General features: G+C 40.1%; 1 protein-coding gene across 1 annotated transcript in view; it reads right to left on the bottom strand.

Moving 5' to 3' along the window:
• Window positions 1-22674, bottom strand: part of ABHD5 (abhydrolase domain containing 5, lysophosphatidic acid acyltransferase) — a 56602-nt gene that overhangs the window by 6677 nt on the left and 27251 nt on the right. Inside the window, exons 4-5 of the mRNA XM_049863254.1 lie at window positions 13195-13349; window positions 10647-10758 (exon numbers count right to left, since the gene is read on the bottom strand). Of these exons, the coding sequence (XP_049719211.1) occupies window positions 10647-10758; window positions 13195-13349 (267 nt within the window). The remainder of the gene's footprint in view (window positions 1-10646; window positions 10759-13194; window positions 13350-22674) is intronic.

The following is a 22674-nucleotide window of genomic DNA, read 5'->3' as shown; positions in this document are numbered from 1 at the left end:
CAAGACATATTATCATCAAACTCACCAAAACCAAAGATAAACAGAAAATTTTAAAAGCAGCCAGGGAGAAAAGAAAGGTCTCCTTCAAGGGAGAATCAATAAGAATAAGTTCAGACTACTCAGCAGAAACCATGCAGTCAAGAAGGCAATGGGATGACATATATAGAGCACTGAAGGAGAAAAACTGCCAGCCAAGGATCATATATCCAGCAAAACTCTCTCTCAAATACGAAGGTGAAATGAGAACATTTACAGATAAGCACAAGCTTAGAGAATTTGCAAAAACCAAACCAAAGCTACAAGAAATAATAAAGGAAATGGTTTGGTCAGAAAATCAATAATATCAGATAGCAACACAACACAAGGTCACAGAACAGAACATCTTGATATCAACTCAATTAGGGAAATTGTAAAAACAAATTAAGATTAATTTTAAAAAGAAAAAAAAATGCTTAAAATGGAATCATTGAAGTCATTAGGTAAAAGATCACAATAATCAAAAAGAAGGACTAAATACAGGAGGCCTAGAACAGCCATATGGAGAGGAAAACAAGGCGATATTGGACGATACAAGTTAGGTTTTTACTTAGAAAAACTGGGGTAAATATTAAGGTAACCACAAAGAGGTCTAACAATTCCATAACTCAAAATAAAAACCAAGAAAAACATAATGACTCAGCAAACATAAATTCAACTACTGTGAAAATGAAAAACACACAATTTACAAAAAAAAGTCTCAGCACAAAAAACTAAGTGGAAAAATGAAATTGTCAACAACACACACACAAAGACATCAAAATGACAACACTAAACACATACTTATCTATAATTACGCTGAATGTAAATGGACTAAATGCACCAATAAAGAGACAGAGAGTCTCACACTGGATAAAGAAACACAATCCGTCTATATGCTGCCTACAAGAGACACACCTTAGACTTAGAGACACAAACAAACTAAAACTCAAAGGATGGAAAAAAATATATCAAGCAAACAACAATCAAAAAAGAGCAGGAGTAGCAATATTAATTTCTGACAAAACAGACTTTAAAGTTAAATCCACCACAAAGGATAAAGAAGGACACTACATAATGATTAAAGGGACAATTGGCCAGGAAGATATAACCCTATTAAATATTTATGCACCCAATGACAGGGCTGCAAGATACATAAAACAAACTTTAACAGAACTGAAAAGTGAGATAGACACCTCCAAAATTATACTAGGAGACTTCAACACGCCACTTTCAGAGAAGGATAGGACTTCCAGTAAGAAGCTCAATAGGGACACGGAAGACCTAATTGCTACAATCAACCAACTTGACCTCATAGACTTATACAGAACACTCCACCCAACAGCTGCAAAGTATAGTTTTTTTTCTAGCGAACATGGAACGTTCCCTAGAATAGATCACATATTAGGTCATAAAACAAACCTTTGCAGAATCCAAAACATCGAAATATTACAAAGCATCTTCTCAAACTACAAGGCCATAAAACTAGAAATCAATAAGAGAAAACTCAGGGAAAAGAAATCAAATACTTGGAAACTGAGCAATACCCTGCTCAAAAAAGACTGGGTTATAGAAGACATTAAGGAGGGAATAAAGAAATTCATAGAATACAACAAGAATGAAAACACTTCCTATCAAAACCTCTGGGACACAGCAAAAGCAGCGCTCAGACGTCAATTTATATCGATAAATGCACACATACGTAAAGAAGAAAGAGCCAAAATCAGAGAACTGTCTCTATAACTTGAACAAATAGAAAGTGAGCAACAAAAGAATCCATCAGGCACCAGAAGAAAACAAATCATAAAAATTAGAGCTGAACTAAATGAATTAGAGAACAGAAAAACAATTGAAAGAATTAACAAAGCCAAAAGCTGGTTCTTTGAAAAAATTAACAAAATTGATAAACCATTGGCCAGACTGACTAAAGAAATACAGGAAAGGAAACAAATAACCCGAATAAGAAACGAGATGGGTCATATCACAACAGACCCAACTGAAATTAAACGAATCATATCAGATTATTACGAAAAATTATACTCTAACAAATTTGCAAACCTAGAAGAAATGGATGAATTCCTAGAAAAACACTACCTACCTAAACTAACACAATCAGAAGTAGAACAACTAAATAGACCCAAAACAAAAAAAGAGATTGAAAAGGTAATCCAAAAACTCCCAACAAAAAAAAGCCCTGGCCTGGATGGCTTCACTGCAGAGTTATACCAAACGTTCAGAGAAGAGTTAATACCACTACTACTAAAGGTATTTCAAAGCATAGAAAATGACGGAATACTACCTAACTCATTCTATGAAGCCACCATATCCCTGATACCAAAACCAGGTAAAGACACCACAAAAAAAGAATATTACAGACCTATATGCCTCATGAACATAGAAGCAAAAATCCTCAACAAAATTCTAGCCAAAAGAATTCAACATTTCAAAAAAATTATCCACCACGACCAAGTGGGATTTATACCAGGTATGCAAGGTTGGTTTAATATTAGAAATATTAATAATAATATTAATGTAATCCACCATATAAATAAAACAAAAGACAAAAACCACATGATCATATCAATTGATGCAGAAAAGGCATTTGACAAAGTTCAACACCCATTCACGATAAAAACTCTCAGCAAAATAAGAATTGAAGGAAAATTCCTCAACATAATAAAGGGCATCTACACAAAGCCAACAGCCAACATCACTCTAAATGGAGAGAGCCTGAAAGCATTTCCCTTGAGAACGGGAACCAGACAAGGATGCCCTTTATCACCGCTCTTATTCAATACTGTGCTAGAGGTCTTAGCCAGAGCAATTAGGCTAGACAAAGAAATAAAGGGCATCCGGATTGGCAAGGAAGAAGTAAAATTATCTCTATTTGCAGATGACATGATCTTATACACAAAAAACCTTAAGGAATCCTCCAGAAAACTACTGAAACTAATAGAAGAGTTCGGCAGAGTCTCAGGTTATAAGATAAACATACAAAAATCACTGGGATTCCTCTACATCAACAAAAAGAACATTGAAGAGGAAATCACCAAATCAATACCATTCACAGTAGCCCCCAAGAAGATAAAATACTTAGGAATAAATCTTACCAAAGATGTAAAAGACCTATACAAAGAAAACTACAAAGTACTAGTGCAGGAAACTAAAAGGGACCTACATAAGTGGAAAAACGTACCTTGCTCATGGATAGGAAGACTTAACATAGTAAAAATGTCTACTCTACCAAAAGCTATCTATACAAAGAATGCACTTCGATCCAAATTCCAATGACATTTTTTTTTTTTTTTTTTTTTTGTAATAACTTTTATTAAGCTTCAAGTGAACGTTTACAAATCCAATCAGTCTGTCACATATAAGTTTACATACATCTCACTCCCTACTCCCACTTACTCTCCCCGTCTTGAGTCAGCCCTTTCAGTCTCTCCTTTCTTGACAATTTTGCCGGCTTCCCTCTCTCTCTATCCTCCCATCCCCCCTCCAGACAAGAGTTGCCAACACAATCTCAAGTGTACACCTGATATAATTAGCTCACTCTTCATCAGCGTCTCTCTCCCACCCGCTGACCAGTCCCTTTCATGTCTGATGAGTTGTCTTCAGGGATGGTTCCTGTCCTGTGTCAACAGAAGGTCTGGAGAGCATGGCCGCCGGGATTCCTCCAGTCTCAGTCAGACCATTAAGTTTGGTCTTCTTATGAGAATTTGGGGTCTGCATCCCACTGCTCTCCTGCTCCCTCTGGGGTCCTCTGCTGAGCTCCCTGTCAGGGCAGTCATCGATTGTGGCCGGGCACCAACTAGTTCTTCTGGTCTCAGGATGATGTAGGTCTCTTGTTCATGTGGCCCTTTCTGTCTCTTGGGCTCTTAGTTGTCATGTGGGCTTGGTGTTCTTCATTTTCCTTTGCTCCAGGTGGGTTGAGACCAATTGCTGCATCTTAGATGGCTGCTTGTTAGCATTTAAGACCCCAGACGCCACATTTCAAAGTGGGATGCAGAATGATTTCATAATAGAATTATTTTGCCAATTGACTTAGAAGTCCCCGCAAACCATGTTCCCCAGACCCCCGCCCTTGCTCCGCTGAGCTTTGAAGCATTCATTTTATCCCGGAAACTTCTTTGCTTTTGGTCCAGTCCAATTGAGCTGACCTTCCATGTATTGAGTGTTGTCTTTCCCTTCACCTAAAGCAGTTCTTATCTACTGATTAATCAATAAAAAACCCTCTCCCACCCTCCCTCCCTCCCCCCCTCGTAACCACAAAAGTATGTGTTCTTCTCAGGTTTACTATTTCTCAAGATCTTATAATAGTGGTCTTATACAGTATTTGTCCTTTTGCCTCTGACTCATTTCGCTCAGCATAATGCCTTCCAGGTTCCTCCATGTTATGAAATGTTTCAGAGATTCGTCACTGTTCTTTATCGATGCGTAGTATTCCATTGTGTGAATATACCACAATTTATTTACCCATTCATCCGTTGATGGACACCTTGGTTGCTTCCAACTTTTTGCTATTGTAAACAGAGCTGCAATAAACATGGGTGTGCATATATCTGTTTGTATGAAGGCTCTTGTATCTCTAGGGTATATTCCTAGGAGTGGGATTTCTGGGTTGTATGGTAGTTCTATTTCTAACTGTTTAAGATAACGCCAGATAGATTTCCAAAGTGGTTGTACCATTTTACATTCCCACCAGCAGTGTATGAGAGTTCCAATCTCTCCGCAGCCTCTCCAACATTTATTATTTTGTGTTTTTTGGATTAATGCCAGCCTTGCTGGTGTGAGATGGAATCTCATCGTAGTTTTAATTTGCATTTCTCTAATGGCTAATGATCGAGAGCATTTTCTCATGTATCTGTTGGCTGCCTGAATATCTTCTTTAGAGAAATGTGTGTTCATATCCTTTGCCCACTTCTTGATTGGGTTGTTTGTCTTTTTGTGGTTGAGTTTTGACAGAATCATGTAGATTTTAGAGATCAGGCGCTGGTCGGAGATGTCATAGCTGAAAATTCTTTCCCAATCTGTAGGTGGTCTTTTTACTCTTTTGGTGAAGTCTTTAGATGAGCATAGGTGTTTGATTTTTAGGAGCTCCCAGTTATCGGGTTTCTCTTCATCATTTTTGGTAATGTTTTGTATTCTGTTTATACCTTGTATTAGGGCTCCTAGGGTTGTCCCAATTTTTTCTTCCATGATCTTTATCGTTTTAGTCTTTATGTTTAGGTCTTTGATCCACTTGGAGTTAGTTTTTGTGCATGGTGTGAGGTATGGGTCCTGTTTCATTTTTTTGCAAATGGATATCCAGTTATGCCAGCACCATTTGTTAAAAAGGCTGTCTTTTCCCCAGTTAATTGACACTGGTCCTTTGTCAAATATCAGCTGCTCATACGTGGATGGATCTATGTCTGGGTTCTCAATTCTGTTCCATTGGTCTATGTGTCTGTTGTTGTACCAATACCAGGCTGTTTTGACTACTGTGGCTGTATAATAGGTTCTGAAGTCAGGTAAGGTGAGGCCTCCCACTTTCTTCTTCTTTTTCAGTAGTGCTTTGCTTATCCGGGGCTTCTTTCCCTTCCATATGAAATTGGTGATTTGTTTCTCTATCCCCTTAAAATATGACATTGGAATTTGGATCGGAAGTGCGTTAAATGTATAGATGGCTTTTGGTAGAATAGACATTTTTACTATGTTAAGTCTTCCTATCCATGAGCAAGGTATGTTTTTCCACTTAAGTATGTCCTTTTGAATTTCTTGTAGTAGAGCTTTGTAGTTTTCTTTGTATAGGTCTTTTACATCCTTGGTAAGATTTATTCCTAAGTATCTTATCTTCTTGGGGGCTACCGTGAATGGTATTGATTTGGTTATTTCCTCTTCGGTGTTCTTTTTGTTGATGTAGAGGAATCCAAGTGATTTTTGTATGTTTATTTTATAACCTGAGACTCTGCCAAACTCTTCTATTAGTTTCAGTAGTTTTCTGGAGGATTCCTTAGGGTTTTCTGTGTATATAATCATGTCATCTGCAAATAGTGATAACTTTACTTCTTCCTTGCCAATCCGGATACCTTTTATTTCTTTGTCTAGCCTGATTGCCCTGGCTAAGACTTCCAACACGATGTTGAATAAGAGCGGTGATAAAGGGCATCCTTGTCTGGTTCCCGTTCTCAAGGGAAATGCTTTCAGGTTCTCTCCATTTAGAGTGATATTGGCTGTTGGCTTTGCATAGATGCCCTTTATTATGTTGAGGAATTTTCCTTCAATTCCTATTTTGGTAAGAGTTTTTATCATAAATGGGTGTTGGACTTTGTCAAATGCCTTTTCTGCATCAATTGATAAGATCATGTGGTTTTTGTCTTTTGTTTTATTTATGTGATGGATTACATTAATGGTTTTTCTGATATTAAACCAGCCTTGCATACCTGGTATAAATCCCACTTGATCAGGGTGAATTATTTTTTTGATGTGTTGTTGGATTCTATTGGCTAGAATTTTGTTGAGGATTTTTGCATCAATGTTCATGAGGGATATAGGTCTATAATTTTCTTTTTTTGTAATGTCTTTACCTGGTTTTGGTATCAGGGAGATGGTGGCTTCATAGAATGAGTTGGGTAGTATTCCGTCATTTTCTATGCTTTGGAATACCTTTAGTAGTAGTGGTGTTAACTCTTCTCTGAAAATTTGGTAGAACTCTGCAGTGAAGCCGTCCGGGCCAGGACTTTTTTTTGTTGGGAGTTTTTTGATTACCGTTTCAATCTCTTTTTTTGTTATGGGTCTATTTAGTTGTTCTGCTTCTGAATGTGTTAGTTTAGGTAGGTAGTGTTTTTCAAGGAATTCATCCATTTCTTCTAGGTTTTCAAATTTGTTAGAGTACAATTTTTCATAATAATCTGAAATGATTCTTTTAATTTCATTTGGTTCTGTTGTGATGTGGTCCTTCTCATTTCTTATTCGGGTTATTTGTTTCCTTTCCTGTATTTCTTTAGTCAGTCTAGCCAATGGTTTATCAATTTTGTTAATTTTTTCAAAGAACCAGCTTTTGGCTTTGTTAATTCTTTCAATTGTTTTTCTGTTCTCTAATTCATTTAGTTCCAATGACATTTTTTAATGTGATGGAGAAACAAATCACCAACTCCATATGGAAGGGAAAGAAGCCCCGGATAAGTAAAGCATTGCTGAAAAAGAAGAAGAAAGTGGGAGGCCTCACTCTACCTGATCTTAGAACCTATTATACAGCCACAGTAGTCAAAACAGCCTAGTACCGGTACAACAATAGGCACATAGACCAATGGAACAGAATTGAGAACCCAGATATAAAACCATCCACATATGAGCAGCTGATATTTGACAAAGGCCCAGTGTCAGTTAATTGGGGAAAAGATAGTCTTTTTAACAAATGGTGCTGGCATAACTGGATATCCATTTGCAAAAAAATTAAACAGGGCCCATACCTCACACCATGCACAAAAACTAACTCCAAGTGGACCGAATACCTAAACATAAAGACTAAAACGATAAAGATCATGGAAGAAAAAATAGGGACAACGTTAGCAGCCCTAATACAAGGCATAAACAGAATACAAAACATTACTAAAAATGACGAAGAGAAACCAGATAACAGGGAGCTCCTAAAAATCAAACACCTATGCTCATCTAAAGACTTCACCAAAAGAGTAAAAAGACCACCTACAGATTGGGAAAAAATTTTCAGCTATGACATCTCTGACCAGCGTCTGATCTCTAAAATCTATACGATACTGTTAAAACTCAACCACAAAAAGACAAACAACCCAAGCAAAAAGTGGGCAAAGGATATGAACACACACTTCACTAAAGAAGATATTCAGGCAGCTAACAGATACATGAGAAAATGCTCTCCATCATTAGCCATTAGAGAAATGCAAATTAAAAATAAGATGAGATTCCATCTCACTCCAACAAGGCTGGCATTAATCCAAAAAACACAAAATAATAAATGTTGGAGAGGCTGTGGAGAGATTGGAACTCTCATACACTGCTGGTGGGAATGTAAAATGGTACAACCACTTTGGAAACCTATCTGGCATTTTCTTAAAAAGTTAGAAATAGAACTACCATACAACCCAGAAATCCCACTCCTCGGAATATACCCTAGAGAAATAAGAGCCTTTACACGAACAGATATATGCACGCCCATGTTTATTGCAGCTCTGTTTACAACAGCAAAAAGCTGGAAGCAACCAAGGTGCCCATCGACAGATGAATGGTTAAAAAATTATAGTATATTCACACAATGGAATACTACCTATCAATAAAGAACAGTGAGGAACCTGTGAAACATTTCGTAACATGGAGGAACCTGGAAGGCATTATGCTGAGTGAAATTAGTCAAGATGCAAAAGGACAAATATTGTATAAGGGCACTATTATAAGATCTTGAGAAATAGTACAAGCTGAGAAGAACACATTCTTTTGTGGTTATGAGAGGGGGGAGGGAGGAAGGGTGGGAGGGGGTTATTTACTGATTAGTTAGTAGATAAGAAGTACTTTTGGTGAAGGGAAGGACAATACTCAATACAGGGAAAGGCAGCTCAACTGGACTGGACCAAAAGCAAAGAAGGTTCTGGGATAAACCGAATGCTTTGAAAGTCAGCAAAGCAAGGGCGGGGGTTTGGGGACTATGGCTTAAGGGGACTTCTAAGTCAATGGGCAAAATAAATTCTATTATGAAAACATTCTGCATTCCACTCTGAAGTGTGGCATCTGGGGTCTTAAATGCTAACGAGCGGCCATCTAAGATGCATTAGTTGGTCTCAACCCACCTGGATCAAAGGAGAATGAAGAACGCCATGGTCACAGGATAACTATGACCCCGAGACAGAAAGGGCCACATGAACTAGAGACTTACATCATCCTGAGACCAGAAGAACTAGATGGTGCCCGGCCACAACAGATGACTGCCCTGACAGGGAGCACAACAGAGAATCCCTGAGGGAGTAGGAGAACAGTGGGATGCAGACCCCAAATTCTCATAAAAAGACCAGACTTAATGGTTTGACTGATACTAGAAGAATCCCGGCGGTCATGGTCCCCAAACCTCCTGTTGGCCCAGGACAGGAACCATTCCCGAAGACAACTCATCAGACATGGAAGGGACTGGACAATGGGTTGGAGAGAGATGCTGATGAAGAGTGAGCTACTTGTATCAGGTGAACACTTGAGACTGTGTTGGCAACTCCTGTCTGGAGGGGAGATGGGGCGGGGGTAGAGAGGGTTAGAAGCTGGCAAAAGGGTCTCAAAAGGAGAGACTGGAGGGAGGGAGCGGCCTGACTCATTAGGGGGAGAGTAAATGGGAGTACGTAGTAAGGTGCATATAGGCTTATGTGTGACTGACTTGATTTGTAAACTTACACTTAAATCACAATAAAAATTATTTTAAAAACAAACAAACAAAAAAGCTACAGCTCCACCTCAGTAGCTTCTCTGGCCTGGATCTTTTAATAACATAGGTGAACATATTGTCTGCCAAAAGGGAGGGGGGAAAAAAACAACAACTGAGGGAGGCTGTCCCTGCTTCTAGCCTCTCAGCCTTTCACCCAAGTCTTAATCCTGGAAAGGATGAGGTATCACTTGTTTTTAAAGTGTGGTCCATGCCCCATCTGTACTGGGGCCATCTGAAGCCCTGGTTAAAGATGCAGCCGAGAACTGCAAGTCGGAATCTAAGACTGAGGACTCAGGAACTGCATTTTTCACAAGTTCCCCAATATCTCACTGCACAACAAAGCATGAGAAGTGGAGCTCTCATCTTTGCACTCTGTTCCTGATGTTCTCCTTAGGAACTCCATGGCCATGGTCTTTCAGCCTCCTCCTAGCTCCCCACTATCTTCAGGCTCTGTATTCTCCACTGGTACTTTCTACCCAACATTCTCAAGTCATATATATGTACGTGTGTGTGTGTCTGTGTGCATATATATATATATATATAGTTTTTTTCTTTTAAATAAACAGTTTTGATTGGCTCTCTTGCTCCATCTGGCTACTTTTCTTTCTCTCCTAATCACTGTCAAAATACATGCAGAATTCCTTCTATCTCCCTCCACCAATCCTGCTCACTTTTCACCTTCTATATCCATCTTCTACAGATACTAAGAGTTGCTCAGTGGAAGAGCAACTTGTAATCGCTGAATGAACTTAGAAAATGCTGTACACTATCTCCCACGCACCTGAGAGATTTAATGCACTTTGGTAAAATAAAGGTTCTAAGATGATGCACAGTACAGAAAACCATTTACTTCTGTTTAATCCAGCACCTCTTTCTGTTGAACATTCATACCCAGTTTGGGAAATGTGGCCGTAATGTGAAATTATTGCTTATCCCTCAGCTCAGATCATCTCCTAGAGATAACCAAGGCCATTGTTCCCTCAGCCTATCCATAAGCACATTGGGAGAAGAAAGCATGTCTTACTTTTGTAAGCCCCATCAGAACCCAGCACGATGTTACAGTAGGTCTTCCCTGAATAGGTGAGGGTATTAAGAAGTACTAGACATTTGTCCTTTTATATTTAATCATTTAATGATAACGTCTTCTGGACCACTCACGTTTCAAAAAGTCTAAAAGGCAAACACGTCAAATTAGAATCGTAAACGTTACCTGGGCGTCTGTACATTACAGTGGTAGATGTATTCTGTCACGGTATCATCTTCAAACATCGAAGAGTACTTCCGCTTGAAATCAGGTCTTAAACGTTGCACTAAACTTAAACCTATTTCATATGAAATAAAAACATATATTTCAAGTTCTAATTAACTAGTAGACGATGTAAGAAAGTTTTAGTGCTTGCCTGTGCAATGAAATGTCGTGTGTATGCATGTACACATGTATTCAAACACATTTTAGATGGAAAAAAGCATAGGCCCTGAAAGCTGCTCTCCTCAAGTTCCCCAAAGGAAAGAGTAAGGTCAGAATTAACGAGTGGTGGACACTGACTTACAGATGTGCTTCAAGAGCTTACAACCATGTAAGTTGGTTTTCTAAGACTTGTTTCTGTGGGAAAATAAATTCTTTTAAACATGGCAGATGAGTAGAGTAGCTCACAAATAAAATTAACTTTTTACTTTGTATTTCCTCCATAACTACAGCCCATCAGCATCTAAATGAAGTGAACTGGGATATGTAATTGTTGCTGTAGGAAAATAAACTCAGCGGTTCTGCTTGGGACACCAGCAGCACTCCCTGCTAAGGCCATCCATGGTGGCTCCCAGGCCCCAGCCCTGAGGGGACAGACAGGGGCAAGGACCCTAAAGGGAAAGAGAAGGAGGAGCCGCAGCCACCTTCTGGTCACTTTCCTCTTCTGGGGGCCCCAGGGATTGGTCAGTTTTCCTTTCTGCTACCGCTACTGACCCATTACTTTAGTAAGGTTTTACATCTTTCCTGGTCCTACCTTTCTATCTCTGAAGGAATTACAGAGCTCCAACAGGAATTTTTATGATACAGCTGATATTCTGCATCATCCCTACCCCAGCCAAGTGCAAGCAATCCTGGGAGACAGAGGATGTGGCTTTAAAAGTCTTCCCGTAGGTATCCTTTCTCCCCTATCACTGTCCCCTAATTTCTTTTCAAACTTCGTATTTCCCATAGTTGCTCTTTGTGATCCGATAAAATCCATTTCTATTTCAGCACCATATGGACTAAATGAATCTCTTCAACATTTCATCAAGGGAACAGGACCAAGCACCTAAGAAGCAGTGGCTCTACTAGGGAGGGGGAAGAAGGTTGGGGACAGGGAAAGGATATCATTTATAAGAGCACTGAGGGAGTATGGTCACCAGTTCAACCCTGTGCTTCTCCCAATTGCTAAAGTCTCTTTGCAGGGATGGCACCAAAACAAGGAAGGCAAGGAGGGGCCGGGGCTGGGCAGAGGGGAGCAGAATCTACAGTTGTCTATGCAGAATCTACAGCTATTCCCACACTCCCATCCCCTTGCCCCATGCCCCTCTTCTTTTCTTGCTAACAGAATCCTACTTTTATACAATATCAGTTAGGCAGCAATGCGCCCAGGAAAGCAGGCTCCTCCCTCAGCCCCTGGGAATAAATCATGATTGGTCAGTTAGAGAAATTTATTCTTCTTTGCTGATGGAAGGACTAAGGGTTGGCAGAAATAAAGGGATGGATGTCTGCTGGAGCCTTCCAGGGAAGGTTTTCCTCACTGACAACGGAGAGCATTATGGAGAGAGACTGCTTTCCATGCTTTCCTTTCTTCTTGCTTAAGGTGCTGTTTTGTGAGATAATGCTTCATGCCAGTCATCTTACAGCCGTGAGGAAAAAGGCCAAGAAAGTCATAGACACAGACACGAGCCCTGACAGTGATGAGCTAGCTATCAACCCTGAAACCACCTACCTCCAGACTGCTTGTTAAGGAAAGAGTAAAAGACTTTACGGTTTAAGCCACTTAGTCAGGTATTAAGTTACTTGCAGCTGAAAGCATTCCTAACTGATACAAATCATAAGGGGGAAAGGTAGAGGTCCAGATCATCAGCATCTTTGACAACAAGGTACAAAAATCCCCATAGTTATAGGGCCAAGGCACAAGGGCTGAGAGACAGATGAACTTAAATCAGTGACTAAACACAAGTACCTCAACACATGAATGGAAATATAAATCAGCAGTCCCCAAATTTTTTGTGGAAAAGAATGGCTTTATCTTCTTAACATTTTGAGATTACGGGGCAAAGAACAGACTGATGAGTGTGGTGATTCCTGTTATCCCCACAGTCGAGGCTTTGTGACCCATCAGCTAGATTGGCCAACTGCTCTTTAATGCTCACCATCAGGTCAACAAACTCCACTTCTTTTCCCCATGCACTGGGCAAGCAGACACTTCCTGAGACTTTGCTCACTTGGCTTTTTCAGAATCTTCAAAGATGACTAATCCCATCCTCACCATTCCCCTCCTTATCTGCTTTCTAATTACTTGCTTTATTTGCTATATAAAGACTCTGAGGAGAAAAAGCCTGTTTTGTTCATTTTTGTGTATGGCCTGGTACTTATCATTGGAGGAGGAATAGAAAGTAAGGGCTTGGTTTTTTGTGTTTGTTAGTTGGTTGGTTTTTCAGACTTTGACGAACAAAGGTGATATTAGTGAATACTTCTCTACTGGTAATCTACAAACATTTTGCTTCTCCAAGACATCAGCACTCACCAAAGGGTCCTGCGATTCTGAGGCCAGCTAGGGGGTTAAAGGGAGTCAATGCAGCTCCCAAGGCTCTGATCCAAACAGGAATTGGTCTGTCTTGATCAGCAAGATCAGGTCTCTCAGGGAAACCCCAAGGCTCCACTAAAATGAGATGATTAACCCTGTTGGGGAGAGAACAAATTTAAGTTCATTTGATAAATTCACCCTAAGACTATAAGGACTGACAACATTTATAAAGTAGAATGGAACAGCTTTAAAAACTCTCATATTAAAGAGAAGAGTAATGGTTGGACAGGTTGTATCATGTTCTTACTATGCAAAACCTCTGCAATTTGGTGGGATCTGAGAGAGGTATGGTAGAAAGAGGATTTATTTTTAATATAGGTAACCAAAAAACCAAACCTGTTGCTGTTGAGTCTATTCAATATATCTGAATCTGGATAATAAAGAGATGTTCAAAAGGGCACGTGATAACTGAGTGACTCATCTTGAGAGACAGGACAAGAGGGTGTTTGTTGTGTTTAAGCTACACTCTGATAGATGATACAGTACTTTGACCCCTCAGAAAAATCCAAAGGTTCCATGTATTTTGAGTTTGACACTGCAGCAATTACTAAAGGTTCAGATCATACTCTTATAAAGTAGCCTCAGATACCCAACAATAACTATTATCTCATATGAGGGACATCATGCTTGGCAGAGCACAGGGTCAGTGGAAAAGAGGAAGACCCTCAACGAGGTGGACTGACACAGTGGCTGCAACAGTGAGCTCAAGCATAACAACAATTGTGAGGATGGCTCAGGAACGGGCAGTGTTTCGTTCTGTTGTGCACAGGGTCACTATGAGTCGGAACTGATTCGACAGCACCTAACAACAACAACCTATGAATCAATCATTCTTAAAATTTAAGGAAGTCAGGGGTTTAGGTGGGCTCAAAAGGAACTTTTCACAAACATGACGTAAATGTAATAAGACTAAAAATAACCCCTAGTTTGGGGATTCTGAAATTTGGTGAACAGAAACACATCTCCCCTAACTAACAAATCATGATGTACTGGCATTAGCTTCTGTTCCTAATCCTTTCCCAATTTTCTTCTTTCCTGGCCAAAGAGATAAAAAAATCTCAGTCCAACTTATATAAAAACTGCTTCACACCACTAATGGACTTACTTTTCCATGGAGTAAAACTTCTTCATGATAAGGGAGAACCAGAACTATCAACACTGCTGCCATATAAGTGCATCATGGTTTCATACACAGTAAAGATTCTAAACAAAGCATAAAAGGTCCTCTGACACAATATAATATTCAATTGCAACCAAAACAGGCACAAAGATCAGCAAAAATCGCCCAAGGATGAAATGGCAAAGACTTCAAAGTCCCTAAGTCATAACTGTAATGGAAGAGTAAAGAAAGAAGAACATGGGCACAGATGGCTATTATCCCTTATATAAAATCTGTCTTATTATTTTCATCAACACAGATAAAGACGAGTTAGCAAAAAGTCCTCTGACTGTATTTCTGAAACACAAACCTTCAGAGCACAGAGCTCTCAGGGTCCTTGGAGAATACTCAGTTCGATTTTTCATCACAGATGAGGAGGAGGCCAAGATGCACTATACGGCCTGCTCTATGACACACAGCTTGTTAATGGAGAATGAGAGCTAAAGCCCCTATTTCCTGACTGAAGTATTCTAAGAGACGTCAACAAGCCACTGGGCAGAGGACTCTCCTAAGAATAGGCTAAGCAACATAAGATAAACATATTAATAAAGGTGGAGCTTAACTTCTATCACTCCTAGGCTAGATCTAACACGATATCCTAAAATTCACAGCAATGAGAAGACTTCTTTAAAGGCTTTCTCAAATCTCATACTCAAAACTTAACCAAAGTACAGAATATAACCATGAATCTGTGTGGAGACAAGTGATAACGTTAGAGTTTCATATACTTACTGCTGTTTTAATGCCTAAAAGCTTTATATAAGACTATTTGCTAATAAGATATGGAAAGAGAGAAATACATACACACACACACACACACACACACAGGTAGTCCCCAACTTACAACATGTTCAAGTTTCAGACACACCACACTTATGACCATCTTTCATATGTACTACACACAATGTTACAGGACGTGATTGGCTGATGCTATCATTCTCAGATGTTCACTCACAGACTGTCAAAGATCAGGTTTATAAAGATATTGATAATAGAAGGCAGTAATAACAAAAACTAAAAAACAAAGGAGGTATTCATTCGACTTACATCAGAACCGACTTAGGATGGAACTGTCAGAAGAGACACCCATCGTAAGTTGGGGACTACCTGTATATGTATCTACATGGCAGAGACAATCTCTTATGCTCTGATTCCTTTCTAAATTCCCTTTACTACAGCCACAGTGAGATTTAGGACAGAGGATGTGCACCAGGAGTGTGAGCAGAGTTAATGAGACAGCCACCTAGTAGCAGCAGATTCATGTTAGGGAACAGCCAGTACAACTCACTACTGACCTACCTCCTAAAGAGAAAAATGAACTCTTTATTAAAACATATCCTACCCTAAAAGAGTGTTAAATTTTTGTTAGAAATGTGTAAAGGGATCTTGCCAGTCTGTTTCAGGATCTTACTGAGCTGCTAGCCCAAGAAAAGGATGGACAAAGGAAAACTGGAGGAGGGAAGAGTCAAACCTATCCCTAGTTAAGCGATTATTTTGTTTTTGCCTCCATTTGCCCTGACTTGTTTAAAATGTATCTTCAAATATCGTTCCTAGGTTAGAAATGCCAGTTTAAACAATCATGCAAAGTATATACACCAGAGCAAATGTCCCCTTTTTCTGAAAGGGGGAAAACGCACCCACCGTTGTTCAGTCCTGTGCCTTCAGCACACAGCATGGAGGCTAGCACACAGCAGATGCTCCATAAACATCTGGAGTATTATCCTTTCCCATGTTTCCCTTCAGTCCTTATCTATGCTGTTGTTGTTAGGTGCCATGAAGTCAGTTCTGACTCATAGCCGTTCTATGAACAACAGAACGAAAACAGTGCCCAGTGCTGCACCATCCTCACAATCGTTATGCTGAGGCCACATGTCTGTCAGTTTGTCCTACTGTGGTGGCTTGTGTGTTGCTGTGGTACTGGAAGCTTTGCCACCGGTATTTCAAATACCAGAAGGGTCACCCTTGGTGGACAGGTTTCAGCAGAGCTTCCAGATGAAGACAGACTAGGAAGCAGGACCTGGTAGTCTACTTCTGAAAAAACTGACCTTATGAATAGCAGTGGAACATTGTACGACATAGTTCTGGAAGATGTGCCCCTCAGGTTGGAAGGCACTCAAAATATGACTGGAGAAGAGCTGCCTCCTCAAAGTAAAGTCGACCTTAATGATGTGGATGGAGTCAAGCTTTTGGTACCTTCATTTGCTGATGTGGCAAGACTCAAAATGAGAAGAAACAGCTGCAAACACCCATTAATAACAGGAATGTGGAATGTATGAAGTATGAATCCAGGAAAATTGGAAGTCATCAAAAATGAAATGGAATGCATAAAGATCGATATCCTAGGCATTAGTGAGCTGAAACGGACTGGTATTGGCAGTTCTGAATCAGGCAATCACATGGTCTACTGTGCTGGAAATGGCAAGTTGAAGAGGAACGGCATTGCGTTCATCATCACACAGAACATTTCAAGATCTATGTTGAAATGCAATGCTGTCAGTGATAGGATAATATCCATATGCCTACAAGGAAAATGAGTTAATATGTCTATTATTCCTTATCTATACAGATATGCAAATTTTATAAAGCATAATCAAAGAGTAAGCACAGGACTTAGTCCAGTCTGGGTATTTCTGGCCCCCCAGATGACATGAGAATATATTGCTGTTTCTTATATTAACCCTGTTGGTGGGTTGTGGGTAGTGAAACCCATTGAGGGAATCAGTACTACTTTGTTTTAATAAAATAGTATGGTTTGGAACAGAAAAGTATGCCACATAAGAAACCCAAGTATCATTCCACAAAACTTTTGTTTCTGATACCCACAGGCTTATATATATAATTCCTACTGAGGGTTAATAGTAAAACAATTTTTGAAGATAACTTTTAAAGCTCTAGAACAAACCGAACTTTAGTTGTGTATCATCTGCTCCCCCTACATGTAAAAGACCTCAGAAAATAATTATTGTTTGTTTTTGGTTTTGAGGATCTTAAATGAAATACACCATGAAAGGCACTTAGATTGGTGGTTACCACATAAATACCCAGTAAATGTTAGCTAGCTATCGTAGCAAAAATACGAGAACTACTAACAAAAAAGAAAACCGATCAAACCTGTTGCTGTCCAGTTGATCCCAACTCATAGAGACCCTACAGGACAGAGCAAAACTGCCCCATAGAGTTTCCAAGGAGTGCCTGGTGGATTTGAACTGCTGGCCTTTTGGTTAGCGGCCATAGCTCTTAACCACTACACCACCAGGGTTTCCGGGAAGACTACTAGAGCAGAATTTACTCCACAAAGCATGGGAAGAGAGTGACTGGAACCATGTGACCAGCAAGTAATTTAACTTTTATCCTTCAGGAAGCCTGATTACAGATTTTGTCTCACAGATTATTATAACCTTGAACTAGACCAAGTTCCCTGTCAAACTTTTCATCTCCTAGGTGAACAGATCATCTCCTCACTTGATAGAAGTTACATGGTTTTAATGCATATCTAAAGTATTATAATAATCCAGGTCCCTACCCTCTAATATTTCACAGAGGATAGCCTGAGGGGATTGTTAGTTTACATCTAGAGTAAAGGATAGGTTTAAGTCTAGCCAGACAGCATATGTGAGTCATCCATGAGACATCTTTGTCAAGGGTCAGAGACTGATCCAATCAACAGGAAAAACAAGAACCAGCAGAGCAGGAACAAGAGAAGAACCCACCAGTGTTAATACAGAAAGGGCATTCTTCTCTTAGTCGTCGGTGTAGGTCTTGAGGTTAAAGATGGTGAGCAGATTAGAGTCTAAAGGGCAAAGCAGCAAACACCACCTGCTCCAACACACTGGGACGGCTGAGTCTAAATGCTAACTAGGGTATATAAACCTGACCTTTATGAGATTTAAAGTCAGCCACCTGCCAGAAATTATGCAACAAGAACAATCAGACCTAGAACCCAGAAGGGAGTCTACAGGTCTTATCTATGGAACAAGGAAAGGAAAACAACATTTTTTCCTGATATCAGACACCAGAAAGGCTCTAATTGGTGCATGAAGGAGCCATTGGCAAGTTAAAGTTGGCCCCAGGTATTTCCCATTGGGTTCAAGCCACTGGAGGGAGAATAAGGCAGCCCAGAGAACATCAAATTAAATACCTCCAACTTCAGGTCAAGTAGAAAAGCCTTCCTTTCAAAAGGGGCCAACAAGAATTGCTCTGCCTAGGTTGTGGGGACCATGGTCTTGGGAAACATCTAGCTTAATTAGCATAACATAGTTTATAAAGAAAATGTTCTACATTCTACTTTGGTGAGCAGCGTCTGGGGTCTTAAAAGCCTGTGAGCAGCCATCTAGGATACTCTACTGATCTCACCCCCTCGGGATCACCGAAGAATGAAGAAAACTAAAGATAAAAGGGAAAGATTAGTCCAAAGGACTAATAGACCACATCTACCACGGCCTCCACCAGAATGAATCCAGTACAACTAGATGCTACCTGGCTACCACCACTGACTGCTCTGACAGAGGTCAGAACAGAGGGTCCCGGACAGAGCTAGAGAAAAATGTAGAACAAAATTATAACTCGAAAAGAAAGCCTAGACTTGTTGGCCTGACAGAGACTGGAGAAAATCTGAGAGTATGGCCCCTGGACACCCTTTCAGCTCAGTAATGAGGTCATTCCTGAGGTCCACCCCTCAGCCAAAGATTGAACAGAGCCATGGAACAAAGCAAGACTAAACGGGCGTACCAGCCCTGGGGCAGGGACTGGAAGGCAAGAGGGAACAGGAAAGCTGGTAATAGCGAACCCAGGGTTGAGAAGGGAGAGTGCTGACATGTCGTGGGGTTGGTTGTTAACCGGTGTCATGGAACAACGTGTGTACTAACTGTTTGATGAGAAGCTAGTCTGTTCTGTAAACCTTCATCTAAAGCACAAGAAAAAAACAACAAAAAAAGATTGCTCCGCCTAGGTCTGCAGAGTCAGAAGACAGACCAGGTGGGGTCAAAAGGGAAAAGATAAGAGGATCTGAAAACCTTACTAGAGAAATAAAGGCCAGTTGTAACCTACTCTATTGTAACTTGGAATGGCTCTTTTTGTTAAACACTTTCTAAAGTTAATAAAAATGCCTATAGTCTCTTTGTGCTTAGTTTATTAAAAAAAAAAACCCTATAAAACACAGATAGCCTTTGTGTGGGGTCCTGAGTGCCTGGGTCTAGAAGGGAAGGAAAATTAAAAGGAAGAACTGGGCACACAGATGAAAAGAAAGGAGATGGCATCTTTGGCTATTATCACCAGCTTACTCTACTCCTCCCCTTTCATCTCACCTACAGGTGATCAGACATTGCTCGATGAAGAAGGAGGCTTTACAGAATGGCAGCCCCAAAACACAGTAGTAGCCCTTTGGTTTGTGACCCAGCACATTAATCTACAAATGAAATTACAAATGCCATTGCTGATTATTGCACATCATGGTAAGACAGTAGAGATGAACTAAGACAATTTTTTCTTTTTTGGGGGGGGGCGGGGAGAAGGAACACTGAGGCACTGTGTCCCCATTTGGAGTCATCTACTAACCACACATAACCTCTCTGCCCACCTGCCCCACTGGCTTTTCCAGAATGGCCCAGGTGTCCTCATAGTGCAGGGCCTTTGCAATTTTGGTTCCCACTGCTTAGAATGCTTTTCTGCCATCTGCTGCTCCCCGTTCAGACCTCAGTCCAGAGGCACTTCTTCAGAGTTCCATTACTGGATCCTCAGACTTGGTCAGGTTCTAATCAAGAGCTCTCACAGCACCACCCACCTCATCACAGCACTCATCACAGTGCTCATGTTACTTGGGTGGCTACTGAATTCCTATCTCTTTTCCCAGAGACCATAAGCATTGTAAGCTGTTCCCCATTGCTCTCCACCAAGTCCAGCCCATAGCATCATACCCAGCACATATCTGAAGGATGAACGAACGAATGAGGGACACGCAGAAGCATAAGGGTAAGGTATGATTAACAGGATCTAATTTAAAAAGATAGATAAGACTTAAAACAACTGCTGAGGTTTATTGTGTGACTGGAGCCCAGGTACCTCTTCAGACATTTTATTTTTAAAGAGGAAGAATGAAAACGAAATGGCTTAAGACGCAAAGTCACTTCTTACTGCTGTCGTTGGGTGCTGTCAATTCCGACTCATAGAGACCCCATTGGACAGAGCAGAGCTGCCCCATAGGGTTTTCCTGGCTGTGATCTTTTACAGACGCAGGTCACCAGGTCTTTCTCCCAGAGCTGCCGGGTGGGTTCGAACTGCCAACCTTTCAGTTAGTAGCTGAGCGCTTAACTATTGCATCACCAGGGCCCCTTAAGTCATTTGACATTATTTATATACAACCAAGCTGCTGAAATATAATGTTAAAGCGTTTCAATCATCACTAATATTTCAATGGTAGACTAATCCAGGCACTTTGACATAAATATTACGAATGCTCAATCCTCAGTTCAAAATCAGTATCAAGAATCTGGGCAGAAGATGGGATCACTGCCATAAGTTAGCCTCCATAATGGCTTTTACGGACAGAGGCAGTCTCCTGACCACAGAGATGAGCCACTTATGCTGGCCTAACGTTCCAAAATTTGGCAAAAATTGATCAGTTTTTATTTGTTCGCTATCATAAGAATCCTTCCTAAACAGGCACATTAGCCTAGGCATTTTCTTTCTTCTCCTCAAACTGTCCTGTAAAAATAAATAAAGAACGAAAGAATGAAGCCGCCCATAAAATACAAGGACAGAAAGGTATGGACTGGGACTCTAAGTCCCAACAAATAAGACAGTATTGTTTTGTTTTTTTCTCCTCCCTACACAGAAACAAGACGAGCTCTAGATAAGCTGTTTTACTTAAGAGGAAAAAAAAGGTGATAATATCTGTCATACCTGAGGAGGCAAAGAAAAAAGTTGCACCCTCAAAGTCCATTAGGAAAAAAAAGACACACAAAAAAATGCATAAGGGCATGCAGGAATTTAGCCAAATTTTACTTGGTCTCCATGAGACCACCCCACTCTCCCCCACCGAAAAAAAAAAAAGATTTCTGAAACTCAAAGATTCATTTTAATCTCTTGATAGCATAACAAAAATGGTACTTGGAGATATTGAGAGGTGGCGGTTCTGTAATTGTTTAGTTAATATTAAATCGACTATTCTCTTATTGCACACGAGAAACTTTGTGCGTGGCACCAAGAGGCTTCTCTAGACCAGGTAAAATGTTCCAGATTACACAGACAGAGGCCCTGACAATCATCGTATCAGCTTGGTAAGAGCGCCAACTTGAAGAAACACCAAACACTAAACCTTACTTAACATGAGGTTTGCTATAATTATAAGAGAATCCCTGGGTGGTACAACGGTTAGCACACTTGGGTGCTAACTGAAAGGTTGGAAGTTCGAGGCCGCCCAGAGGTGCCTTGGAGGAAAGGCCTGGTGGTCTACTTCTGAAAAATCAGCCACTGAAAACGTTCTGGAGTACAGTTCTACTCTGACACACACTGGGTCGCCAAGAGTCAGAGCTGACTTGACAGAAGCTGGTTTTTTGTGTTTTTTTTTACAATTGTAAATACACTTCCAGTAATCTAGTAACTTGTTTAGATTTGTGAGTCTACTGAACAGTTCTATTAATCATAACATCAGGTCACCTATGTAAGCCTGTAGGAATCTGTCCAGTCAGGGTCACACAGAAAAGATTTAAGGTAAGAAAGCAACAAAAATGAGAACAGTAATACTAATCTCAATAAACGTGGGCGGTGTGGCAGACGTGCACTAAAGGAAAAGGACGATACTCCTGACACAAAAACAAAGCCAGTCTTATTCACTTATCCCTTTCCTCTCTGTGAAAAGAGAAATCATTCTGAAAAGCAAAAGAAGAGCTGGAAGGAAGGGGAGGCCCAAGAGATTGTTAACTCCTGTCTTCCTATAACATGTGCCGCACTGGGAAGAAGAGGAAAGAGTAAACGTTAAAATCTTATTTTGCAGATTTAACATACTTCTAATTTAACTAAAGTTGCTGGTTTAAATAGCAGGTTAATTTTATTTCATTATTTTATATCATAATTAATATAAATAAATTATATATTTTTTGGTGAGCAGAAAGTCTCAGTAATATATTTTAATTACATGTATGCACATACACACACACACATACAAAATGAACCCAACTTCATTTCCACTGTACCTTGCTTTCATGAGATACACTAACTTAAGATGTAAATTAATTGTCCAAAAGGTATAAGATAGAAATCTTTCC

The sequence above is a fragment of the Elephas maximus genome, chromosome 20, assembly GCF_024166365.1.
Source record: "Elephas maximus indicus isolate mEleMax1 chromosome 20, mEleMax1 primary haplotype, whole genome shotgun sequence".
In the NCBI taxonomy this organism is placed as follows: domain Eukaryota; kingdom Metazoa; phylum Chordata; class Mammalia; order Proboscidea; family Elephantidae; genus Elephas; species Elephas maximus.
This window is presented reverse-complemented; position numbering and strand designations above follow the sequence as displayed.